The sequence below is a fragment of the Mesoplodon densirostris genome, chromosome 2 (assembly GCF_025265405.1).
Source record: "Mesoplodon densirostris isolate mMesDen1 chromosome 2, mMesDen1 primary haplotype, whole genome shotgun sequence".
Taxonomy (NCBI): Eukaryota; Metazoa; Chordata; class Mammalia; order Artiodactyla; family Ziphiidae; genus Mesoplodon; species Mesoplodon densirostris.
In genome coordinates this window covers 905,687-926,225 of record NC_082662.1, presented here as the reverse complement: position 1 = coordinate 926,225, position 20,539 = coordinate 905,687, and the positions used below count along the sequence as shown (strand labels likewise).

The 20,539-nt window shown below is 56.2% G+C and overlaps 1 protein-coding gene across 1 annotated transcript in view; it reads left to right on the top strand.

Moving 5' to 3' along the window:
- Nucleotides 1-20,539, top strand: part of CFAP74 (cilia and flagella associated protein 74) — a 75,867-nt gene that overhangs the window by 20,429 nt on the left and 34,899 nt on the right. The window contains 16 exon segments of the mRNA XM_060079318.1: nucleotides 3,642-3,724; nucleotides 4,561-4,645; nucleotides 4,728-4,868; nucleotides 5,156-5,265; nucleotides 5,421-5,443; nucleotides 6,088-6,158; nucleotides 9,420-9,566; nucleotides 10,615-10,725; nucleotides 11,064-11,166; nucleotides 11,582-11,739; nucleotides 12,673-12,850; nucleotides 13,898-14,080; nucleotides 15,099-15,272; nucleotides 15,591-15,709; nucleotides 19,443-19,509; nucleotides 19,905-19,994. Of these exon segments, the coding sequence (XP_059935301.1) occupies nucleotides 3,661-3,724; nucleotides 4,561-4,645; nucleotides 4,728-4,868; nucleotides 5,156-5,265; nucleotides 5,421-5,443; nucleotides 6,088-6,158; nucleotides 9,420-9,566; nucleotides 10,615-10,725; nucleotides 11,064-11,166; nucleotides 11,582-11,739; nucleotides 12,673-12,850; nucleotides 13,898-14,080; nucleotides 15,099-15,272; nucleotides 15,591-15,709; nucleotides 19,443-19,509; nucleotides 19,905-19,994 (1,824 nt within the window). The 5' untranslated portion in view covers nucleotides 3,642-3,660.

The window sequence follows — 20,539 nt, the reverse complement described above, 5'->3', positions numbered from 1 at the left end:
GCACGTGAGGATTTGTGTCCTTTAAGAGTGGCGTCTCTATTTTGCACAGCCCTCTGGCTCCCCTGGAAGGAAGCCCCTCTCACCTTCAGAGCCAGATGTTCTTCGGGCTCGACTTCCTGGTGCAGGACCCCAGGCTGGGGAACCTGACATGGGGCTCTGAGCCCTGACTCCTTGGGGCACACCTCTGCGGTTGTGATTATCCTCCCGTGCCCAGCTTACCCACCTGGGGGTTTGGGTCTTGACTACACCGCAGCTCCACCCCTCCTGCCCAGCCTGTTGGGAGTCCTCCCGTACATCTTCAGTTGTAGACAGTCTTCTCTTCTAAGCGTCTGGTCTTTCTCGTCACTAGTTGCTCTGTGAATAGGGTGATTCTCTTTGTGTCCATGGGAGAAGGTGAGCTCAGGGGTCTTCCTACTCCCCCATCTTGGCTGCTTTTCTCTATGTTATTGATTTGGGCTGATTAATTTGGTCAGAGAATAAGCTTTGTATGATTTTAGTTCTTTGAAATTTGTTGAGTCCTGCTTTGGGGACAGTAGGTAGTTTTGTTTGTTTGTTTGTTTTTTGCAGTACACGGGCCTCTCACTGTTGTGGCCTCTCCCGTTGTGGAGCACAGGCTCCGGACGCGCAGGCTCAGCGGCCATGGCTCACGGGCCCAGCCGCTCTGCGGCATGTGGGATCTTCCCGGACCGGGGCACGAACCCGTGTCGCCTGCATCGGCAGGTGGACTCTCAACCACTGTGCCACCAGGGAAGCCCCAGTAGATAGTTTTTGTAAATATTCTGTGTAATGGTTTAAGGGAGCACTTAAATTTCCATAGTTGTTTTTGTTCTATGTATGTCTGTGGGGTTCAGTTTGTTAATGATGTTGTTTACATGTGTGTCATTAATGACTTGTTTTGCCTGGTTTTGTTGTCAGTTCCTGAGAGAGGTGTGTTCAAATCTCCCGCTAGAGTTTGTACTTCTGACTCTTTCTCCTTGTTCTGCCAGCCTTTGCTTTGTCTATTTAGTGGCTGTGCGTTTGAATACACGTGGATTTACCACTGTTTTATCTTCCTGGTGAGCTGAGCATCTGGTGATGACCTGACCCTCTTACTGCTGTTACTGCTTTTTGCCTAAAGTATTTTTGTCTGTTTCTAGACAACGCCACCAGCTTCCTGTTACAGTTTCTATATAGGCCATCTTTGTCTGACTCTGAAAATGTAGTGCTTCTGTACGTTATTGCTTTAGAATTCTCTTTTAAACAGTAAAAAGTGGGCTTCCCTGGTGGTGCAGTGGTTAAGAATCTGCCTGCCAATGCAAGGGACACGGGTTTGAGCCCTGGTCCGGGAAGATCCCACATGCTGCGGAGAAACTAAGCCCGTGCGCCACAACTACTGAAGCCCGTGCGCCTAGAGCCCATGCTCCACAACAAGAGAATCCACTGCAATGAGAAGCCTGCGCACCTCAATGAAGAGTAGCCCCTGCTCTCTGCAACTGGAGAAAACCCGCGGGCAGCAACGAAGACTCAGTGCAGCTAAAAATAAATAAATTTTTTAAAAATAAAAAATAAATAGTAAAAAGTTAGATTTTTGTTGTTTTTGTTGCTGGTGGTTTTTTAAATCTAATTTGATAAGATACTTTTCTTCAGCTTGGTCACTTCATCTATTTGTATTCTTGTCTTCACTTAGATTTTGACCTGATAATTTCATAATGTCAATTCTTCAAGACCCTTAAGACAATTAAAATACAATTTTTCCAGCATTTTTGGTTATTTGCATGCTGGCCAGCCAATTCTCAAACAGAAGGTCCACGTGCTTCTTAAGCACATTTTAGCAAATCTCTGTGTTTGATCCCACTTCACCCGCACGTCAGAGGCGCCCGGCTCCTGACCCCCAGGTTGTGCGATGCCCGCGGGGCCTTGGGGCCCCTCAACGCGTGCCCTTCCGCACGCTGGGTCCTGTTGTGTTCCCTCTGTTCTTCTCGCGTCTGCCTCATCCTTGTAGACTTGTGTCCTGAAAACACTGAATCCTGCCACGGTTGTTCTAGTGAGGATGTGAGGGGGATCAGGGACTCCCTTTCTGGAACCAGCGTCTTCAGCTGGACATTCCGAGTGTGTGTGGTTTGATGTTGTCACTGCAGGTGGAGCTGCGTGAGACGTCCCTCCTCTTAGCAGAGTGTCACCCATGGGGGGCATTGGTTACACTGTGTTTTGTACGCGATGTGATGAGCGCATGGAACTCACGAGCCCAGGGCAGGACAGGCTGGACCACTTTGTAAGCATCTTCTGAAAGTCCCGCATCCACCGTCCGCAGGCTGGTAGACTAAGAGGTGTCTTCAGTTGGGAGGAATATTGTTGGTATTTTACAAGATGCCTCAAAATTCTGCCTCTCGGGGCTTTAATGCACAAAGGGTTTTTTTTGTAGCATTTAAAAAATAAATGACTGGCATTGAGTTATTAATGATTTATCAAGGAAACATTATTAGGTTTTGAAAATATTTTTCAGTGACTTATTCTGGAGCAGTTGCTAAATTCAGCAATGAAAACAAACTGGTCTACAATTTCAGCACCTCGTCCATAACATCAACATTTAATATCAACGTCTGTACCAAGTTCTACACAGGCATCTCCCAATGTTCCCGAAATGATTATTAAACTGTAATGAATATTCTGAAACCCCTTAGCAGTTGTCTCTGGACTCTGTGCCTGCATTTTATGGAGATAACATGTACACGCTGTAATGTACACACAAATTAAATGTTCACCAGTGTGAGTTTGACACTTGTGGACACCTGTGTAGCCACCACCCAAAACAAGATGCAGACCGTTTCCGTCCTCCGCCCAGTCCCTCGTAGCCCCCGGCCGTCCCCATCCCCGGCCTCTAACCCAGAAGCTGCACCTCATTTCCATCATCACCCTTTAGTCCTGCCTGTTCTGGGTCTTCATACGTGCTCTTCTGTGTCTGCCTTCCTGCACGTAACGCGGTGTTTCTGAGATTCATCTGTGGTGCTCTGTGCGTCAGACTCCGTTCTCTTTATCACTATTATTCCTTTGTGTGAATGTGCCAGAATCTGTTTCTCAGAATCCGTTCTCATCATGATGGACATTTGGATTGCTTCCAGTTTTGGGCTGTTGTGAATAAGGTTGCTGTGAGCATTCCTGTACAAGTTTTTTTGTGGACATACTTCTGTTTCTCTTGGGTAAATACCTCACAGTAGGATTTCTGGGTCCTATGGTTAGTATATGTTGACAGCATCTAGGGTTATGGTTTAGTATTTAGTATTTTTGATCTGGGGCATTCTAACAGATGTGTAGTAGTGTCTGGTTATGGTTTTGATTTGATTCCCTAGTGACTAATGATGTTTACAAAGTTCCATGAGCCTATGGTCACTCGTGCGTCTTCTTTTGTCGTGTCTGTTCTAAAATTTTTGTCCCTTTTCAATCGGGGTTTGGACTTTCTATTGCTGTTATTTAGGAGTTCTTTATATATAATCTGAGTACAAGACTTTTGTTACATATATGTGCTGCAAATATTTTTTTCAGATTCTGTGGCCTCTCTTCATTTTCTTAATGTCTTTTTACAAGAGAAATTGTTAACTCTTATGAAATCCGGTTTTTTAGTTTTTTTTAAATGTGTCATCTACGTTTTGTAAAAATTTTTGTAGCTAATTTCTGCCTCCCAAGATGGAAGAAGATGCCAGCCTGTTCCCTAAGAAGCTTTTGGACGACGCCCCCCTCACGGAGGATGGTAATTAAGAAAGGTCTTTTCACAAATAAGACACATTTCAACACACAGAAGACAAACAATGTGCTTAATAGTTGCCCTTTAATTTCCTTTTTCCAGAGAGACTACATCTTTTAAACTCATATTTTTTCTCAAAAAAGGTAGCTTATATTATTCTGTGTTTAATCAGAAGAAAGATCCACATGGCTGAGACTTTGAAGTTCGGTGGCCGACTGTAGTTTCCCAGTTTTTTGTTATTGCTTAAAATGGCAATAATGGGGCTTCCCTGGTGGCGCAGTGGTTGAGAGTCCGCCTGCCGATGCAGGGGACATGGGTTTGTGCCCCGGTCCGGGAGGATCCCACGTGCCACGGAGCGGCTGGACCCGTGAGCCATGGCCACTGAGCCTGCACGTCCGGAGCCTGTGCTCCGCAACGGGAGAGGCCACAGCAGTGAGAGGCCTGCGTACCGCAAAAAAAAAAAAAAAAAAAAAAAAAAAAAAATGGCAATAATGAACCTGTTGTATGTAACATGAAGAGCCTGGTTTAAGTGCAGGCAGCTGGATTTCACGTCTGCCTCTGACTAGTATGCTCTGATATCTCGTCATGTGGCCTTTAGAAAACTCCACTCTACACTCATGAAACAAGGGTGGGAAAGACAATAGTGTTTTGCTATTATTATGAAAATAGTTTTGACTTTGCAGACCCCTTGGAAGGGTTCCCTGGGCCACACTTTGAGAACCACTGCTCTGAGCCGCCATCCCATCATTGCCCAGTTTGCGTGTGTCAGGATTTACCCCGGAACTTCAGGCTTGAAGGTCTCCATCTGCATTCTGTTGTTTTAACTCTCACTCTATTTCTAGAAACAGATGAACTGGAGGATCCGGAGTTTGTGCTGGGCTCTGTCCCTGGGGAGGCTGAGAACAAGGCGGACCCAGGAAGCTCCTGGTAATTAACCCAGGGCAGGGGGAGGGGGAGGGGCAGGACGCACTCCCCACGGGATGGCAGCGGGCGTCCTTTCCGTGTTAAGTCCAGGGAAAGAGCAGGATGCAGACAAGAGGAAGCAGAGACCAGCCGTCCAGGACAGAACGCAGGCCTCACTCCTGCGGAGGGACCTGAGCCACCTAGACCAGCTGCATGAAGAGAAAGACCTTTTCATTCAGAAAACGAGGTGAGCGGGGCGGGCCGGGCTCTGGCCGGGGCCCATCTGTGCGGGGTTTGCTGCCCTCCACTCCTGTCCGATTGGTGGTGACACTGCAGTGTGTTCTCCAATGTCTGCGAAGAAAAATTTCAAACACAGAAAAGTTGAAACTTGAAGGCAAATTGATGACATCGTGAAACTTTACTCCTAAATGCTTGAGATGCCCGCAGGAGAGCCTGTGCCAGCTGCCGGCCCCGCCCCGATCGGAGGGCCTGGGGTGCAGGGAGCCGTTTACCGATGTGGGCTCCGACTTTCAGGGCGGAGCTGCGTGCTTGCCTCCGGAGGATGGGGCCCCTCGCCAAGCAGCAGGAGAGTGGGGCGGCCGGCCTGGCCGCGGAGGGAGCCGCCGGTAACACGTAGGTCGGAGGTGGGGCCCTGGGGCCGGCGGGCGCGGGGGAGCGGACCCACTTCCCGGCCGTGTGGGAATCGGGCAACCCAAGTGGACATCAGGAGTCAGGTGGCCACGAGTCAGGAGGGGCGATCACTTTGAGGCAGGTGGCCAGGGGAGGCCTCCCTGAGGAGGGGACCTGCAGGCTGGGACAAGAGTGGTAGGGACAGCGGCACAACGGCTGGGGTGGGGCGGTGAGTGCAGGGCCCAGGGCAGCAGGCAAGGATGCCAGGTCATGTGCCTGCAGCCCAGAGCCCTCTGGTCAGTGTCCCTCCAGGCCGCTCTCCGAGAGATGCCCCGCCCGCTCCTGCCCTTAGAGGGGTGTCTTGCGGGGCGGCACACCTCTCTGTCCTGTGCCCACCCACCCACCCTGGTCATCTGAGCACCCCCATGAAGTGGCTACACCTCAGAGTGTAACTGGGCTTGGGTGACCAGGAGGGCAGAGGGAGATGAAGTAGATCTCAGAGTGGGCTCGGCCAGGAGGGTCTCTCAGGGGCTTTTTGACCCCCAAGATGCTTCTAGTCGTTAGGTGAGTGTGCTGGGTCCTTCCTGAGGGGCTGGCAACCAGGGGGCTGGCTCCCCATCCTTGGAAGAATGAGAGGCCAGTGGAGAGGGGGCGGGAGGGGGCGGGAGCGGGGTCAGATCCCCGAAATGGGCCCAGGAGAAGTCTTCCTTCGGCCACAGCCCTGCCCTCCCAGTTGGCCAGTTTAGACGAAAAGTCAGGCGAAGGCATCGCTGAGCCTGAAGGCCGGCAGCCCCTGAGGCCCTGACCCACCTGCCCTCTGCAGGGCAGCATCCCAGCGCCTGTGCTCAGAGCTGGGGAATGAGAGGGACCTGCAGGCGAAGATGACGGCCATGCCGCAGGAGAGTGTGTAAGTCCAGGCCATTGAGCAGGGACGGGTTCGAAGATGAAGAATGACATTTTGTGCTTGACTTTCAAGCTGCCTAAAAATTGAAAGGTAGCTGAGACTTTCCATTGTTTAAGTGTTTTGCGCATTCTCCATGTTTGCCTGAGTTCTCAGGAACTGTGAAATCATCTTCTTTTTCCTTTTTTCCTGCTCTTTGAGCCTCCAGAGAACGACCAGCAGGATTTTTAAAAGAGCCTCACACCTTTTCTGAGAGCGTCCCCTCCCCCCACCCCGGCAAGGAGACACTGTGCTGCGTCAAACCCTGTACGTGGAGCTTGTCTTGGCAGCTTCCTCTCTGCACCAGCTGGTCCCCACCAGCGCCGCGAAGCCCCCGGGGCCCTGCCTGTGTCGGATCACTGTATGGTCCATTTAGTTTTTTTAAAAACTTCTAAATTTTGAAACAATTTCAAATTCACAGAAGAGTTGCAGAAATAGCACCAAGAACCCCCGGTGTCCCCTTGCTCTCCCCACCATCCCGGTGACACTTCATACCCGGGGGGTTGCATGGGGTCGCCCCACCTCCAGTAGGAAAGACCCTCAGTCTTCCTGTGACGCTCGTGACATTGATGGTTTTGAAGCATCTGGGCCAGGAAACGTCCCCCGAGTTGCCTGTGTGTGATGTTTCCTCAGGGCGGCGGTCTAGAACCCCCCGTGTGCTGCCCGCCACCCCCCCCTCCCCGCCAACAAGGCGTACGATGGCCACCGGTCCCATTTCCAGTGGGGGAACTTTGGTCGCTTGATCGAGATGGGGTGTGCAGGGTTTTTTTTTTTTTGGTTTTAAGGTTTACACATTTTTAAAAAATATTTATTGATTTATTTGGCTGTGCTGGGTCTTAGTTGAGGCATGCGGGATCTAGGTCCCTGACCAGGGATCGAACACAGGCCTCCTGCATCGGGAGCTAGGAGTCTTAACCACTGGACCACCAGGGAAGTCCCTAAAGTTTACACTTGTAAAAAAAAAATTAATTTTATTTATTTATTTAGGCTGCACCAGGTCTCAGTTGCAGCATGTGAGATCTTTAGTTGCAGCATGCATGTGGGATCTAGTTCCCTGACCAGGGATCGAACCTGGGCCCCCTGCATTGGGAGCACAGAGTCTTACCCATTGGACCACCAGGGAAGTCCCATGCAGGGTTTCTTCAATGCAGAGTCACACTTTTCCTTTGGAAACTAACATGGAATTTGTGGTACATACTGTGAGAGTGGAAAACCCCATCCTCATCCCTTTCACGCTCTGGTGTTTGCATTTATTGATGCTTCTCGCTTGAATCAGTTATGATGATGGTTGCCAAAGGGCGATTTTCTAATTCCGTAATTCCTTCTAAATGTACAAGTTAGCGTTCCGCTGTAAAGAACAGTGTTCTCTTCCCCATGTTTCTTTACGTGTCAGTGTAGACTCTTCGGCTTCTGTTCTATGCAGTGGGTTATAACCTGCTCCATGATTTTTTTAAAATTAATTAATTTATTTATTTTTGGCTGCGTTGGGTCTCCACTGCTGTGCACGGGCTTTCTGTAGTTGTTGCGAGCGGGGTCTACCCTTCGTTGCGGTGCGTGGGCTTCTCATTGTGGTGGCTTCTCTTGTTGCGGAGCACGGGCTCTACGTGCGTGGGCTCAGTAGTTGTGGCATTCAGGCTCAGTAGTTGCGGCTTGCGGGCACCAGAGCGCAGGCTCAGTAGTTGTGGTGCACGGGCTTAGTTGCTCCGCGGCATGTGGGACATTCCCGGACCAGGGCTCGAACCCGTGTCTCCTGCATTGGCAGGCAGATTCTTAACCACTGTGCCACCAGGGAAGTCCCATCATCATTATTTATTTTCATGCTCCAGTCACCCCCAATTGGGCCAGTTAGCACCTCTTTCAAGCAGGCTCCCTGTCATTCTTCGAGTGCTTTCTGGGGTAACGACGTGTTCCTAGCCCACTTGTTTCCTGTCTGCCGTAGTCCTAGACCTAGCCGGTTGTCTGGACCAAGCCAGAGCGTTGGTTTCTCACAGGGGAGAGTGGTGTTTAGGGACCTAGGGCTGGGCGCCAGGTGGCCCCACTGGGAAGCACGAGCATGTCTCTGTGTGTCTGCGTTAGAACCAGGAGTTGACACCCGTGATTCCAGCTCCAGCAGACCCAGAGGCGCACCCTCATCTCCCCGTCTGATGGGACACTTCTTCTCCCACAGTCGGAACCTGTCTCCCATCACCTTCAGTGTTTTCACTCGCTTCTCCTCCTGCCGAGTACCAGTCTGCTGACCCTGCCCCGCTGCGGCTGGCCCTGACCCCCCATAGCCCACCTGCCTGCCCCTCCTCATGTGGGCGTGGCTGCTGCCCATTTACTTTCTTTTTAATCAGCTTTACTTAGGTCTAATTTACATGCAGGAAAATGTATGTCAAACGTTCCTTGTGCATCCTGGCCGTCAGCAGTGCTGACCCCAGGTGACCGCGGGTGTCCTCTGCCCCTTAGTGTTAGGTGTGGGCAGACCCTGCAGTGTTTAGCCCCCGTGCCCATCTCCTCCATGCCACACAGCAGCCGTGAGAGGCATTCATGTCCTCGTGCATGGCCGGTGTCTCCCTTCATGGCCGTAGAGTCCACTGCTGTCTGCTTCACCACTGAGCAGGGCAGCCCGGGGGTCTCACTGGCTCCCGTTGGAAGCCCACCTGGCTCCCCTTCCTAGTCAGCATCCCCTTGGACAACGTAGTGACCCCTTGAACCTATTCTTGGGGGGACGTGACTTCAGGGCCCTCCTGTGTTGCTGCCAGAGTCTGTGTGCCCAGGCTCAAGGGCACCCCAGGCCGCAGGGACGTCGATGAGTCCCCCCAAGTGTGGGCTGAGGGCAGGCTGTCCGCAGGGGCTTCCTTCAGGGTCACGTGTGAACTTGGGGCTCGGTGGCTTAGACGGTGTCACTCACGGTCCCTGAGCACCTGCTGAGTGCCAGGCCCCGATGTAAGCATGTAGGGTCAGCAGTGAGTACAACACTTGGAGTCCCTGCCTGTTTTCACGGGAATGAGAGGCACGTAAGCAAAGCATGAAGCTCGTGGCAGGTGCCATGTGGCATGGTCACTGCGTCCCTGGGCCCAGAGAGCAGGTCTTCAGGGACAGAGCAGGGCAGTGTTGCAGGACACAAGGGGCCTGGATGTTGGTCAAACTCGGTGGCGGAGCCCTGGAGTGGATGCTGCGTGGGGGGCGTGGCCCGGCTCTCCAACCCCTTTGCCAGCGTAAACAGAAGCGCCTCCTGTTTGCAAGGAGCGCCATGTGGCACATCGAGATCCAGGAGAGGCAGCTGGAGGACGCCCGCAAGTCGGCCCAAGCGGAGGCCCCGGCTGCCAGGAAGTGCCTCCGGGAGAGGGGGGCCTCGGGGAAGGCAGAGCGGAACCGGCTGCTGCGGGTGCGGTAGGTCCAGGCCTGGGGCGCCCCCCCCCCTGGGCCCACGCCTGCGGCCCCTCTGCCCACACCTGCAACCCCTGCATCCCACGCCTGAGCCCCCCCGGCCCACGCCTGCGACCCCCCCTCGGCCCACGCCTGCGCCCCCCTCCCGCCCCACGCCTGCGCCCCCCCCGCCCCACGCCTGCGACCCCCCCCGGCCCACGCCTGCGGCCCCCCTGCCCACACCTGCAACCCCCCATCCCACTCCTGCGCCCCCCCGCCCCACGCCTGCGGCCCCCCTGCCCACACCTGCAACCCCCATCCCACTCCTGCGCCCCCCCGCCCCACGCCTGCGGCCCCCCTGCCCACACCTGGAACCCCCCATCCCACTCCTGCGCCCCCCCGCCCCAGGCCTGCGCCCCCCCCCGCCCCACACCAGCGACCTCCCCCAGCCCACACCTGCGATACTCCTCAGGCCCACGCCTGCAACTCCCCCCAGGCCCATGCCTGCGACCCACCCCCCCGCCCCACGCCTGCGACCTGCGACTCCCCCCAGGCCCACGCCTGCGCCCCTGCCCACCCAGCCCCAGCCTGGGCAGAGTGGCTTGGGCCACGCGCACTCCCTGACCTGATAGCCGCTTCCCTCCTGGACGCCCTGCCCTCTTCCCGGCTCTGGCCGCTCCTTGTGGCCTGTCCTCCTGAGGCCCCGACACCGCCCATTCCCCGCGGGCAGCTGCTTCTGAGGGCGGGGCCGGTGGAGTAGGTGTGCTGCAGGCCGGGGGATGCAGCGCCCCCCAGGGGCCCCCCGCCCTCGCCCTCGCCCTCGCCCCTGCACAGGGTCCTCACAGGTCCTCCTGCTCTCCCACCCCCCACTTCGTCCAACCCGTTGCCAGATCTTCCTGCTGCTTCCGTGGTTTCTGAGCCTGTGGATACCCACAGGGTCCCCAGGGCCCCGCCCCCTACCAGGCACAGCGCAGGGCCCTCCCGCCTCATGCACTTAGCCCTGGTCCCGGGCCCTCTGCGGCCAAGCCTGCACAGGACGTGTCCCTGTTCCCGCTGCCCCGTGTCCCTGCAGGAGGTCCGTGTACCTGCAGAAGGAGCACGGTCTCAGGCACCAGAAGCTGGTGGAAGATGCCCAGAAGAACCATCGGAAGGCCGTGAAGTTCCTGAAGGCCTCCCTGGGGAGGTACAGCGGCTCTCTTCTCTCCCGTCACCCCCACCCCCGCCCACACAGGGGAACCTGAGAAAGTGGATCAATTGCCTTCGTTTTGAAACTCTCCGATTTTATCATTGAGCCGTCACCTCATCACCCAGAAAGAATAAATGTGTGTTTTCAGTTTTTAGCTGATAGCCGTTAGTTTCAGACGAGGACTCCAGTCTAGAGAAACGGGTTTCACGTTTCCCCGTGGTCCACGCGCAGCCCAGCTCTTTCCCACTTGCCTTTAACATCATCGCACTTGGCTGCTTCCTTGGGGCTCCTCCCCACCGGTGGCCGCTGGGGCATGAGCAGGTCCTCCCCGCCAGGGTCCGCGAGCAGGAGCGGAGAGAGGAGCTGGAGACCCGCGAGCACACGCGCAGGCGCATGGACGCCGTGCTGGCCCTGAAGAACAGCATCTCCGCCAACCGGGTAGGACTGGCCCCACCTCCGGACCCCCTCAGGATGCGCTCACCTGCCCTGGGACAGGCTCCCACGCTCCAGGGGGACCTGGGCTCGGCGAGGCGAGTGCTGGAGCCCTGGGCCTTCCCAGGGGAAGTGATACCCCCCGGGGCCTGGGGGGCAGTTAGACCAGGGAAGCGGGGAGGGATGCGCAGTGAGCCGCCAGCCCAGTGGAGACCGTGGGGCTCTGGCCTCGGGAAGCCCCTGAGGATTTGGGGGAGGGGGCGGCTGCAGGAGGCGGGTGCAGGTGGGAGCAGTGGTGATTTCCACAAACGTTGACCTCCGGCGTCTCTGGTACGGTTTGAGGGCACCCAGCCCACAGAAAGCTCCACTGCGCACGCGCACACCTGCGGATGCTGGCATCTCCGTGTTCTCTATTCCCAAGGAGACACTCCGGAAATTTCAAGCATGGGGCCAGGCCAAGGCAGAGCTGGAGGAACAGAAGGCCCAGGCTGAGAAGGAGGTGATTCTGGCTCAAGGTGGGGATGCCTTCAAGCACTTTTGCCATCAACGCCGGCGCCAGGAGCTGGAGGCCCAGAACCGGTGAGGGCCTGGCAGGGCAGCATCCTAGAGCGGTGGGCGGGTGTGTCTGTCACAACCTGCGGCGAGGCTGCCCCTCTCCCTGGGCCTCCCCCTCCCCCTCTCGGCCCCCTCCCCCCCGCATCCTGCAAGCCCCGCCCTCCACACACTGCTCTCCAGCCCCAAACAGGCGGGACCTCTCCTGGGCCTCAGGCACAGCCTCCACTGCCCCTGCTGCCCTGGGCATCCCCCGCCCATGACCTCCTCCCTCCCAGAGGCTGCGGGCGGCCGGGGCTCACTTTCTGGGCTCCCCCAAACCAGGGCTCAGCGCTGCCTCAGTCCACACTGCACCCCGTCATCCCCTAAGTACCCCTCGGCCTGCAAGTTCCCCGTTCTCAGCTCCCCAGGCTGCACCCGACCTGAGAGACAGGGGTCCCCCCGGGGACTTCCCAAGATGCAGGAACGAGGTGGCCGCCTCTCCTGCCTCAGCCCCGCCGTGCACACAGGGTTCTGTCATTTCCTCTTTGTCCTGGAGGGCCTGTCCCTCCCCCCACAAGCAGCCCCGCCCATCGTGGTCACTGTCAGCACCTGCCCAGGTGTGGCCGCCCGGTCCTGTCACTGGGGAGTCGCGGTGCCCTGAGGGCCATCCCCGGCGTTGGGTCACCGCCCACCCGCAGGGGTCCCGGGCGCATCTCCTCCTGCCTCGAAGCCCTTAGTCCTGGCAGGTGGGAGGCGCCAGCGGCTGCCCCTGTCTGAGCCTCAGGGCGCCCCGCGGCGCCTGGGAACCCGGAGCGGGGGACGCGGCAGCTCACCGGGTCGAGGTTTGTGGCGGGGACGGCGCCGGGCCAGAGGTTCGTGTCCTGGGTCTCTGGCCCGGCCGCCCGCCTGGGCTCCCTCCGTCGGCTCCTGCGGGCCGAGCCTCTCGGGGTCCGGGCGCAGCTGGCGTTTTCCCCGCAGCGCCTTCGAGGAGGAGCAGAAGCTCAGGAAGCACAAGATTGTAAGTCGGATCTTGAAGGAGGAGGCCGAGGAGGACAGGAGGAAGCAGCGGCCCTCGCCCCCCAGACCCGCGGGCCGGCCGATCCTGAGGGACCAGACCTGGAGCTACGTGGCCGCCTTCCATGCCGGGAAGAGCACGGCGGAGCCGCCCTGCTGGGCCCCGGTGAGCGGACGCCCCTGCTACGCTGGACCGCACCGGCCAGCCCAGAGCAGGACCACGGAGAGCGCTCCTGCCCTCCGCCCCTTTGCCGGGTGCAGGCACAGCCTCTGGTCGCCTGGCGGCCCCAGCCCTGGTGCCCGTGTTCCATGTCCCTCGCGGCTCCCCCCTGGTCTCCGGCGCCTTGCCCGCCTGGGCAAGCAGCCCCCCACCGCCACATGTCCCCTGAACAGGATTGTCTTGGGCCACCTTACCTGTCCCCAGATGCCAGAGCCAGGCTGGTGACCAAAGGCCCATCACGGCCCAGGGGAGACGTGTGCCCCCGTCCACCCCCAACGCATGCTTGCCCTGGAGCCGGGCCGCTTCCCTCCATACCCGCACTCAGTCCTCTCATAGAGGGCTGGCCCTGTGCCGGTCGCCCCATAGGTGACCTGCTTACCTGTCCCTGAGGGTGTGGGGTAGGGACGTCGGGACCCCATCCTGAGTCCGGCAGCCCTTCTGCTTCTGCCCTGTGCGCCCCCAGCCTGAAGGCCCAGGTCACTGGCTCCAGCAATGCGCTGCCAGCCGCGACCCCCAGGCTGCTTCGTGGGTGGCCCCCGCGGGGTCCCCGCTCTGCTCGCGGTGGCCCCCGAAGCCGTGCCTCTCTGTCCTCTCACCCCCAGCCATGCTCCTGCCCTTCTCCGCGTGGGGCCTTTCTCACGCCTGCAGCAACATCGCCCTCCATTCTTGTCCCTGTGCCAGCCTGATGTCCCCGGAGGGAGGCCCCGTCTGGCCCTAGAGCAGCTGAGAGTCCGTGAAGGGGGTTCCAGGGTGTCCATAAGTCAGAGTGTTTCGTGGCTCTTGTGGGCATTAGAGACCAGGCTTTCACGATGTGTGAAGACGCTCATGCTGTAAATAGAAGTCGCAAACCCGTGTGTGCTCTGGTCTCTGAGTGCAGAGCCGGGCTGTGTTGTCTGCCGAGGCCCTGGAGTCCCGAGGGTTCGTACTTTCTTCCTCCCAGTCAGTACGATCTCTGTTTTCTAGAATAAGCTGTTGCGTTCCTCTCCCCAACTCCAGCAGGGCAAGTCTGCGTCACCCCAAGTCTCTCTGCTGGTGAAGGCCGTGTCCAGCGAGTCCGTCCAGATGGACGGGGGGAGCCTTGGCCGGGAGGCGGGGACGCTGGCTCAGCCGGAGATCCCCGGGCTCTGGAAGGAAGACTACAGGCCGTACCAGGTAGCCCCTCGGACACATGGCCACATCCTTTTATCCGTCTCCCATGTCTCCACCCTGTCCTGGCGACTGTGGCAGCCCCCCTCGCGGGGGCTGCTCTGCGGTTCCTCCCAGCCACCTCCCTCCCAAACAACCACAGGGCCGGTGGTGGCCACACCCAGAGGGATGCAGGCAGGGGGCTCGAGGGGTGAGGGCCGAGTCCTAATTCTCCAGCTGACTACTGGGGAAATGTGTTGCTAGAAAAAGGCATGAGTTCACACCTTTGACGGCCTTTTGTCAAGAAACACGCGCTATCCAGAGCACGGGTCGTCCTGGTCCTAAAAGGGCAGGCACAGCTCTGGGGGCCGAGAAGTTAACGAGTGTCCACTGCATGCAGCAGGACACAGGCTCTGGCTCTGTCCCTGCGTTGGTCAGCCGAGGCCCGCGGCCACCTGGAGGACATCGCCTGCCCTTTGTCTGTGTACAAGTTGGTTCCCATTGCTCTGAGGGCAAAGCCATTTTGGTTCCGCTGGTTCTGAGGAGGCGTGTGTCGCTGCTCTGCTCAGGCCCGGCCACTCCCTGGGGAACACCGGTCAGCAGGCCGGCTCCCACCCAGGACAGCGAGGCAGGAGGATGCCAGCCCCTGGGCCGGCAGGGGCGCCGGGAGCCAGGCCCCTGGAGGGTCCCTCTTCAAGTCACTAAGCCGGTCAGGGAGGCACCTTTATTTGTGCCACTGAAAAAATGTTGCTTCCTGTAGAGCTTTTCAGGAACTTTCTCTCGGCCTGATTTTAAATCGAGAAAATACCCCTCTGCCATTATTTCCTGGAAATCCGCCGGATCCTGGATAGCTCTGCTCGGCCCCTTGTTTCTCCCCTGACCCTGCCATACCCCCTCCCCCACCTTTCTGGTGCCCACCCCACCCTGGCCCCATGCGGCCGTGGTGGCCCCCGGCTGCAGGCTGTCCATTTCCTTTACTCCCCAACTGACCTCGGGGAGGCCTGGGGGGGCTCCCGAGCCGGCCACTGTCCCCGCAAAACCCCAGGTGCCCAAGGAGGACATGGACCAGAAGCCCGTGGGCGGAAGGAAGATGGACAAGGACATCCTGGCGCACACTGTGCAGCGGCTGCACAGCGGGGTGGTCCACAAGCAGGTGGCATCCAGGCGCGAGTTCAGAGGGTGTCCCTTCAACAGCAAGCCCAAGCTCATCCACTTCAAGGTGAGCCCAGGATCCTCGCCTGGGGCTGAGGGGACAGGGCCCGGTCTCACATGAGGGGTCAGACTCCAGCCCCAGGAGGGTGATTGTCCTGGGGGGCTGGGATGTCACGCCTTCCTGGTCCCTCTGGAGGAACCAGGCACCACCCGACCCTTTGCTGAGGGACCCCCACCCGCTGGTCCCCAGGAGGCCGCTTCCTGCCCGAGGCGGGGGTCCTACGAGACCATGGAGGGTGTCCCCATCTCCCAGGCGGGAATGTCAGGTGCCGAGAAGCATCCGCCAGAAAACTTGGAGCAATAACTTTTTATCTGCTTTTCCTAGGACTTTGATATCGGCAAAGTGTACAAGAAAAAGATCACGCTGATTAACGCCACCTACACGATTAACTACTGCAAGCTGGTGGGCGTGGAGGAGAGCCTCCGGGACTTCATCCACATCGAGTACGAGGGTGGGGGGGAGGCGGGCGGCGCGGCGGGCGGGTGCTTCAGTCCCTGCAACTGTTATCAGAGCCTTTTTATTGGACCCACATTTGGGGCACAAAACCTTCCGCTTGGGTCCCGTGGGCATTTTGTCAAGCGGCTCCTCCGCCTTCCTGAGGCCAGCCCAGTTTTCCCTGATAAAGGGCTTGATGTTTTCCCCTTCACTGTGTTTTGAGGTTGACCACCCTGGGTACGATTTCCCTGGAGGGCCTTGTGCCTTTTCAAGGTGAAGAAAAAAGCCATCTTTTATTTCGGGACTGTGTACTTGAACTCTGTATTTAAATTTTTTTTCTTTTCTTTGAATTGTATCCAATAATTCTTTTTTTTTTATTGGAGTAAAATTGCTTTACAATGTTGTGTTTCTACTGTACAATGAAGTGAATCAGCTCTATGTCTACATACATCCCCTCCCTCTTGGACCTCCCTCCCACCCATCTAGGTCGTCACAGAGCACCGAGCTGAGCTCCCTGTGCTCTACAGCAGGTTCCCACTAGCTATCTGTTTTACACGTGGTAGTGTATTTATGTCAAACCTAATATCCCAATTCGTCCCACCCTCCCCTTCCCCCCACTGTGTCCACATGTCCGTTCTCTACGTCTGCGTCTCTATTCCTGCCCTGTAAATAAGTTCACCTGTACCATTTTTCTAGATTCCATATATATGCATTAATATACGGTATTTGTTTTTCTCTTTCTGACTTACTTCATTCTGTATGACAGACTCTAGGTCCATCCACATCTCTACAAATGACCCAATTTCATTCCTTTTTATGGCTGGGTAATATTCCATTGTATATATGTACCACATCTTCTTTATCCATTCATCTGTCTATGGACATTTAGGTTGGTTCCACGCCCTGGCTTTTGTAAATAGTGCTGCAATGAACATTGGGGTGCATGTGTCTTTTTGAATTATGGTTTTCTCAGGGTATATGCCCAGTAGTGGGATTGCTAGGTCATATGGTAACTCTATTTTTCATTTTTTAAGAAACCTCCATACTGTTCTCCATAGTGGCTGTATCAGTTTACATTCCCACCAACAGTGCAAGAGGGTTCCCTTTTCTCCACACCCTCTCCAGCATTTATTGTTTGTAGATTTTCTGATGATGCCCATTCTGACCGGTGTGAGGTGATACCTCATTGTAGTTTTGATTTGCATTTCTCTAATGATTAGTGATGTTGATAAACTTTTCATGTACCTCTTGGCCATCTGTTATGTCTTCTTTGGTGAAATGTCTATTTAGGTCTTCCACCCACTTTTTATTTGGGTTGTTTGTATTTTTTAATATTGAGCTCCACGAGCTTTTTGTATATTTTGGAGATGAATCCTTTGTCCGTTGCTTCATTTGCAAATATTTTCTCCCATTCTGAGGGTTGTGTTTTTGTCTTGTTTATGGTTTCCTTTGCTGTGCAGAAGCTTTTAAGTTTCGTTAGGTCCCATTTGTTTATTTCTGTTATTTTCATTACTCTAGGAGGTGGGTCAGATGTATTTAAATTTTTACCCTGTTCCAGTGTTTCAGGTTTCTTCCTCGAGACCCCGCTGATATCTGACTTGGGTCCTCTTTTGTGTCTGATTTTCTTTCTGGTCCCTGTAATCCTTCCTTCTTTCCTGTTTTGTTTTCCCCTCACTTTCCTTGTAACGACCGTTGCTGTGTCTTCCGCGGGACCCTCTTTTCTGCTCCTTGAGCGTTTTGGCTTTGCCGTTAAGAGTTTTTTCTCCTCCCCGCCCTGGTTTCTCCAGCTTCTGTCCTCAGCTTGGAGGTCCCGGGGGCTCTGGAGTTTCCAGTTCTGCACGGTTCCTGCTGTGAGTGCTGCAGCCTCCAAAAGGCCCTGCCCTCTGCCCCCAGGGGCCTTCCCGGGGCTGCTCCCTGAGTCCACAGCTCTGGTCAGCCTCCCCGCGAAGGACACGCTGTCCCGTTCTGTGCCGACTGTGGCCCGGACGCGGGATCTGCAGAGGCTCACGTGTTTATCGCCCGCGTGTTCTCTGCTTTCCAGGCGTGCTGACAGCGGGGGGGCTTTCCTGTGTTGCTGGTTCTTCCTGTTGAGCTGTGGGTTTCTGGAGGAGTCGGCAGAGGCCCAGAGTCGGGTGGTCACTGTCACCTAGGCCACCCTGAGGCGCCCCTCCCCAAGCCTGGAGCAAGAATTTTTTATTGGCTGCATTTCCTCTCCACGCTTTGAGGATCCTACTCCCCTGTCTCCTGTTTTCTGCTGTTGCTGTTCCATCCGATCCCCTGTCTTTGTAGTTTATCGAGCTTTTTCCTCAGGTTGCCGTGAGCTGGCCCTCCCCTTGGGGTCCTGCATGTCTACCACAGTGTGTCTGGTGTGGACTGACCTTTCCTAGGGCTGCTTAGAACTCCCTGTGCTTCCCGATCGGAGGATTCAGCTCTTTGAACAGCTGTGGACCTTTCTCCGCCCTGTCCCTTCAGATGTCGCCTGCCTCCCATCCTCACAGACCTGCCCCTGTGCTCCGATGCGAACCCTTTGTCTATTCTGTGCCCCCCACACCTCCTGACGCCTGTGTCACATCCCCCCCGCCCTGTCATCTCCCTGAGCAGGTTTCTCAGTGTTTCCTGGGGTCTGTCCCTCTGTTGAGTACTTCTCTCCTTGGTCGTATCTAATCGGCTGTTGAAATTGCTTATTATGTGTCTAATTTCAGTTGCCGTATTTCCCATTTCTGAAAATTCTAAATTCTTTTTCGGATCAGCTGGTATTTCTCGTTCTTTCTCATGTCTGTAATTCTCTGCGTCTTTCTCCTGACGTCCTTGGAGTCTGGCCCCGCTCCTCTCCGTGTTTCGGCTGGTCTGTGCGCGGACTTTGAAATCTGGGTTCTGATCTTCCCATGCTGAGGCTCCATCCTCGGGACTCCGTTAGTCTGACATCAAAATGCCTCCCTCCCAATCCGAGGAGTTTTGGATTTGCTTCTGCCTGGTGCCACCAGGACACTGCCAGCCAGGGACAGATTTTTATATTAAATTTTTAGCTTGTGTACTTCTATACAAAGTACAGTAGGTAAAATCCAACCTTGTGAAAATGGACTTTGTGTTAGAAATTCTGTGGGGGCTTCTTTTTCTCACCCAAATCCAGACCACGTCCCTCCAAGTGTACCCGGGAAGGTGGGGCTGTTTTTCTGGGTCTTTCACTGAAAGTGGGGCTCAGAGGGCTCCAGCTGAATGCAGGGCCCACAGTCCCGGCTCCTGACCTGTCTCACACACCTGACCTTGATTCTAAAACCCTAGATCCTTGGTTCAGGCCTGGCACGTGTCCTCGGGGGGACTGTGACCACTGCTCACCCCAGAGCATCTGTCCCTCTGGAGTTGGCCCCTGGGGACTTCCCTCCTCCCTCCTCCCTCCCTCCCCCTCCCTCCCTCCCCCTCCTTCCCTCCTCCCTCCCTCCCCTTCCTTCCCTCCTCCCTCCCTCCCCCTCCTTCCCTCCCCCCTCCCTCCCCCTCCTTCCCTCCCTCCCCCTCCCCCTTCCCTCAGCCCTTCACTCACACGACTGACACTCAGATGTTCCTCGAGCGTCTCCTGTGAATTGAGTCCTGGCGAGGCAGCAGAGGGGCTCAGCACCCAGGACAGGCGAGAGGGAGGGTCCCAAAGCCCCGCTGGGGCGCCAGCTGTTTGGACAGTGGCTTCCAGCTGGGCTGGCTCCACGGAGGCAGGATGCTCACCTCCTGCCTTCATCATTGTGCCTGCAGCTTTGACCCCCCTGGTCCCATGTCAGCCGGCATGTCCTGTGAAGTGCGTGTCACCTTCAAGCCCATGGTGAGTGTGGAGCCCAACACCAAGCCGTGGAAAAGGGGGTTTTCTCACCCTGTCGCAAGAGGGTGGTGGGTGGAATCGGGGTCTCCGCTGCCCGCCAGGCTCCACAGAGTGCTGTGATGGAGGAGGGACACACCTCAGAAGGGGTCACGCAGGCCCCTGTTCGGCTGCTTTATGCCCAAAACGTTTTGGAATGTTCCTCAATGCCAGCAGGGTGACAAGGCGGCTCCTCTGTGTCGCTGGCTGCCAGGTGTGACCGCTCGTGGTAGCGGGTCCAAGGGGGCGCGCGCTCTGTGGACCCCTCCCTCGGGCGGGGGTGGTGGCTGTGACTGGCGGACAGCACGTGTCACTGCAGAAGGCTGCGAACATGTGGGTGATTGGGTGGTTTTACTTCTTAGGTAAACAAAGATCTGGAAGGAAACATCTCGTTTCTGGCTCAGACGGGCAGGTTTTCTGTTCCACTGAAATGTTCAGCGAAGAAATGCTCCGTGAGTTCTCGCCAAGCGTCCGGGTTGGGAGGGTGGGCAGCCGGGGCCTGAGACGTCCAGCCTGGGGAGGTGGGCACCCGCAGCAATGCTGGAAACGTCCAGGCGAGTCCTGCGCTGGGTGGAGCCCATATTGCAGGAACCCTGGGTCAGAGGAGATCCTGAAAGCTCTGTGGGGTCCCTTTGATTCCTTTCTTTTTTTGAGCTATAGTCGCCATGCTGCATCTCACATCCCCAGACCTTATAACTGAAGTATGTACCTTTGGACCCCCTTCACCCATTTTGCCCACTCCCACCCCTGCCTCTGGGAACCACCATCTGTTTTTGTATCTGTGAGTTCCATGTTGTTTAGATTCCACGTATAAGTGCGATCATACAGTATCTGTCTTTTACGCCTGACTTATTTCACTTAACTCAGTACCATCCAGGTTGTTACAAATAGCAAGGTTTCCTTTTTAACGGCTGAATAACTTTCCATTTTATATGTACCACATTTTCTTTATCCATGCATCCATCGATGGCCACTTAGGTTGCTTCCATGTCTTGGC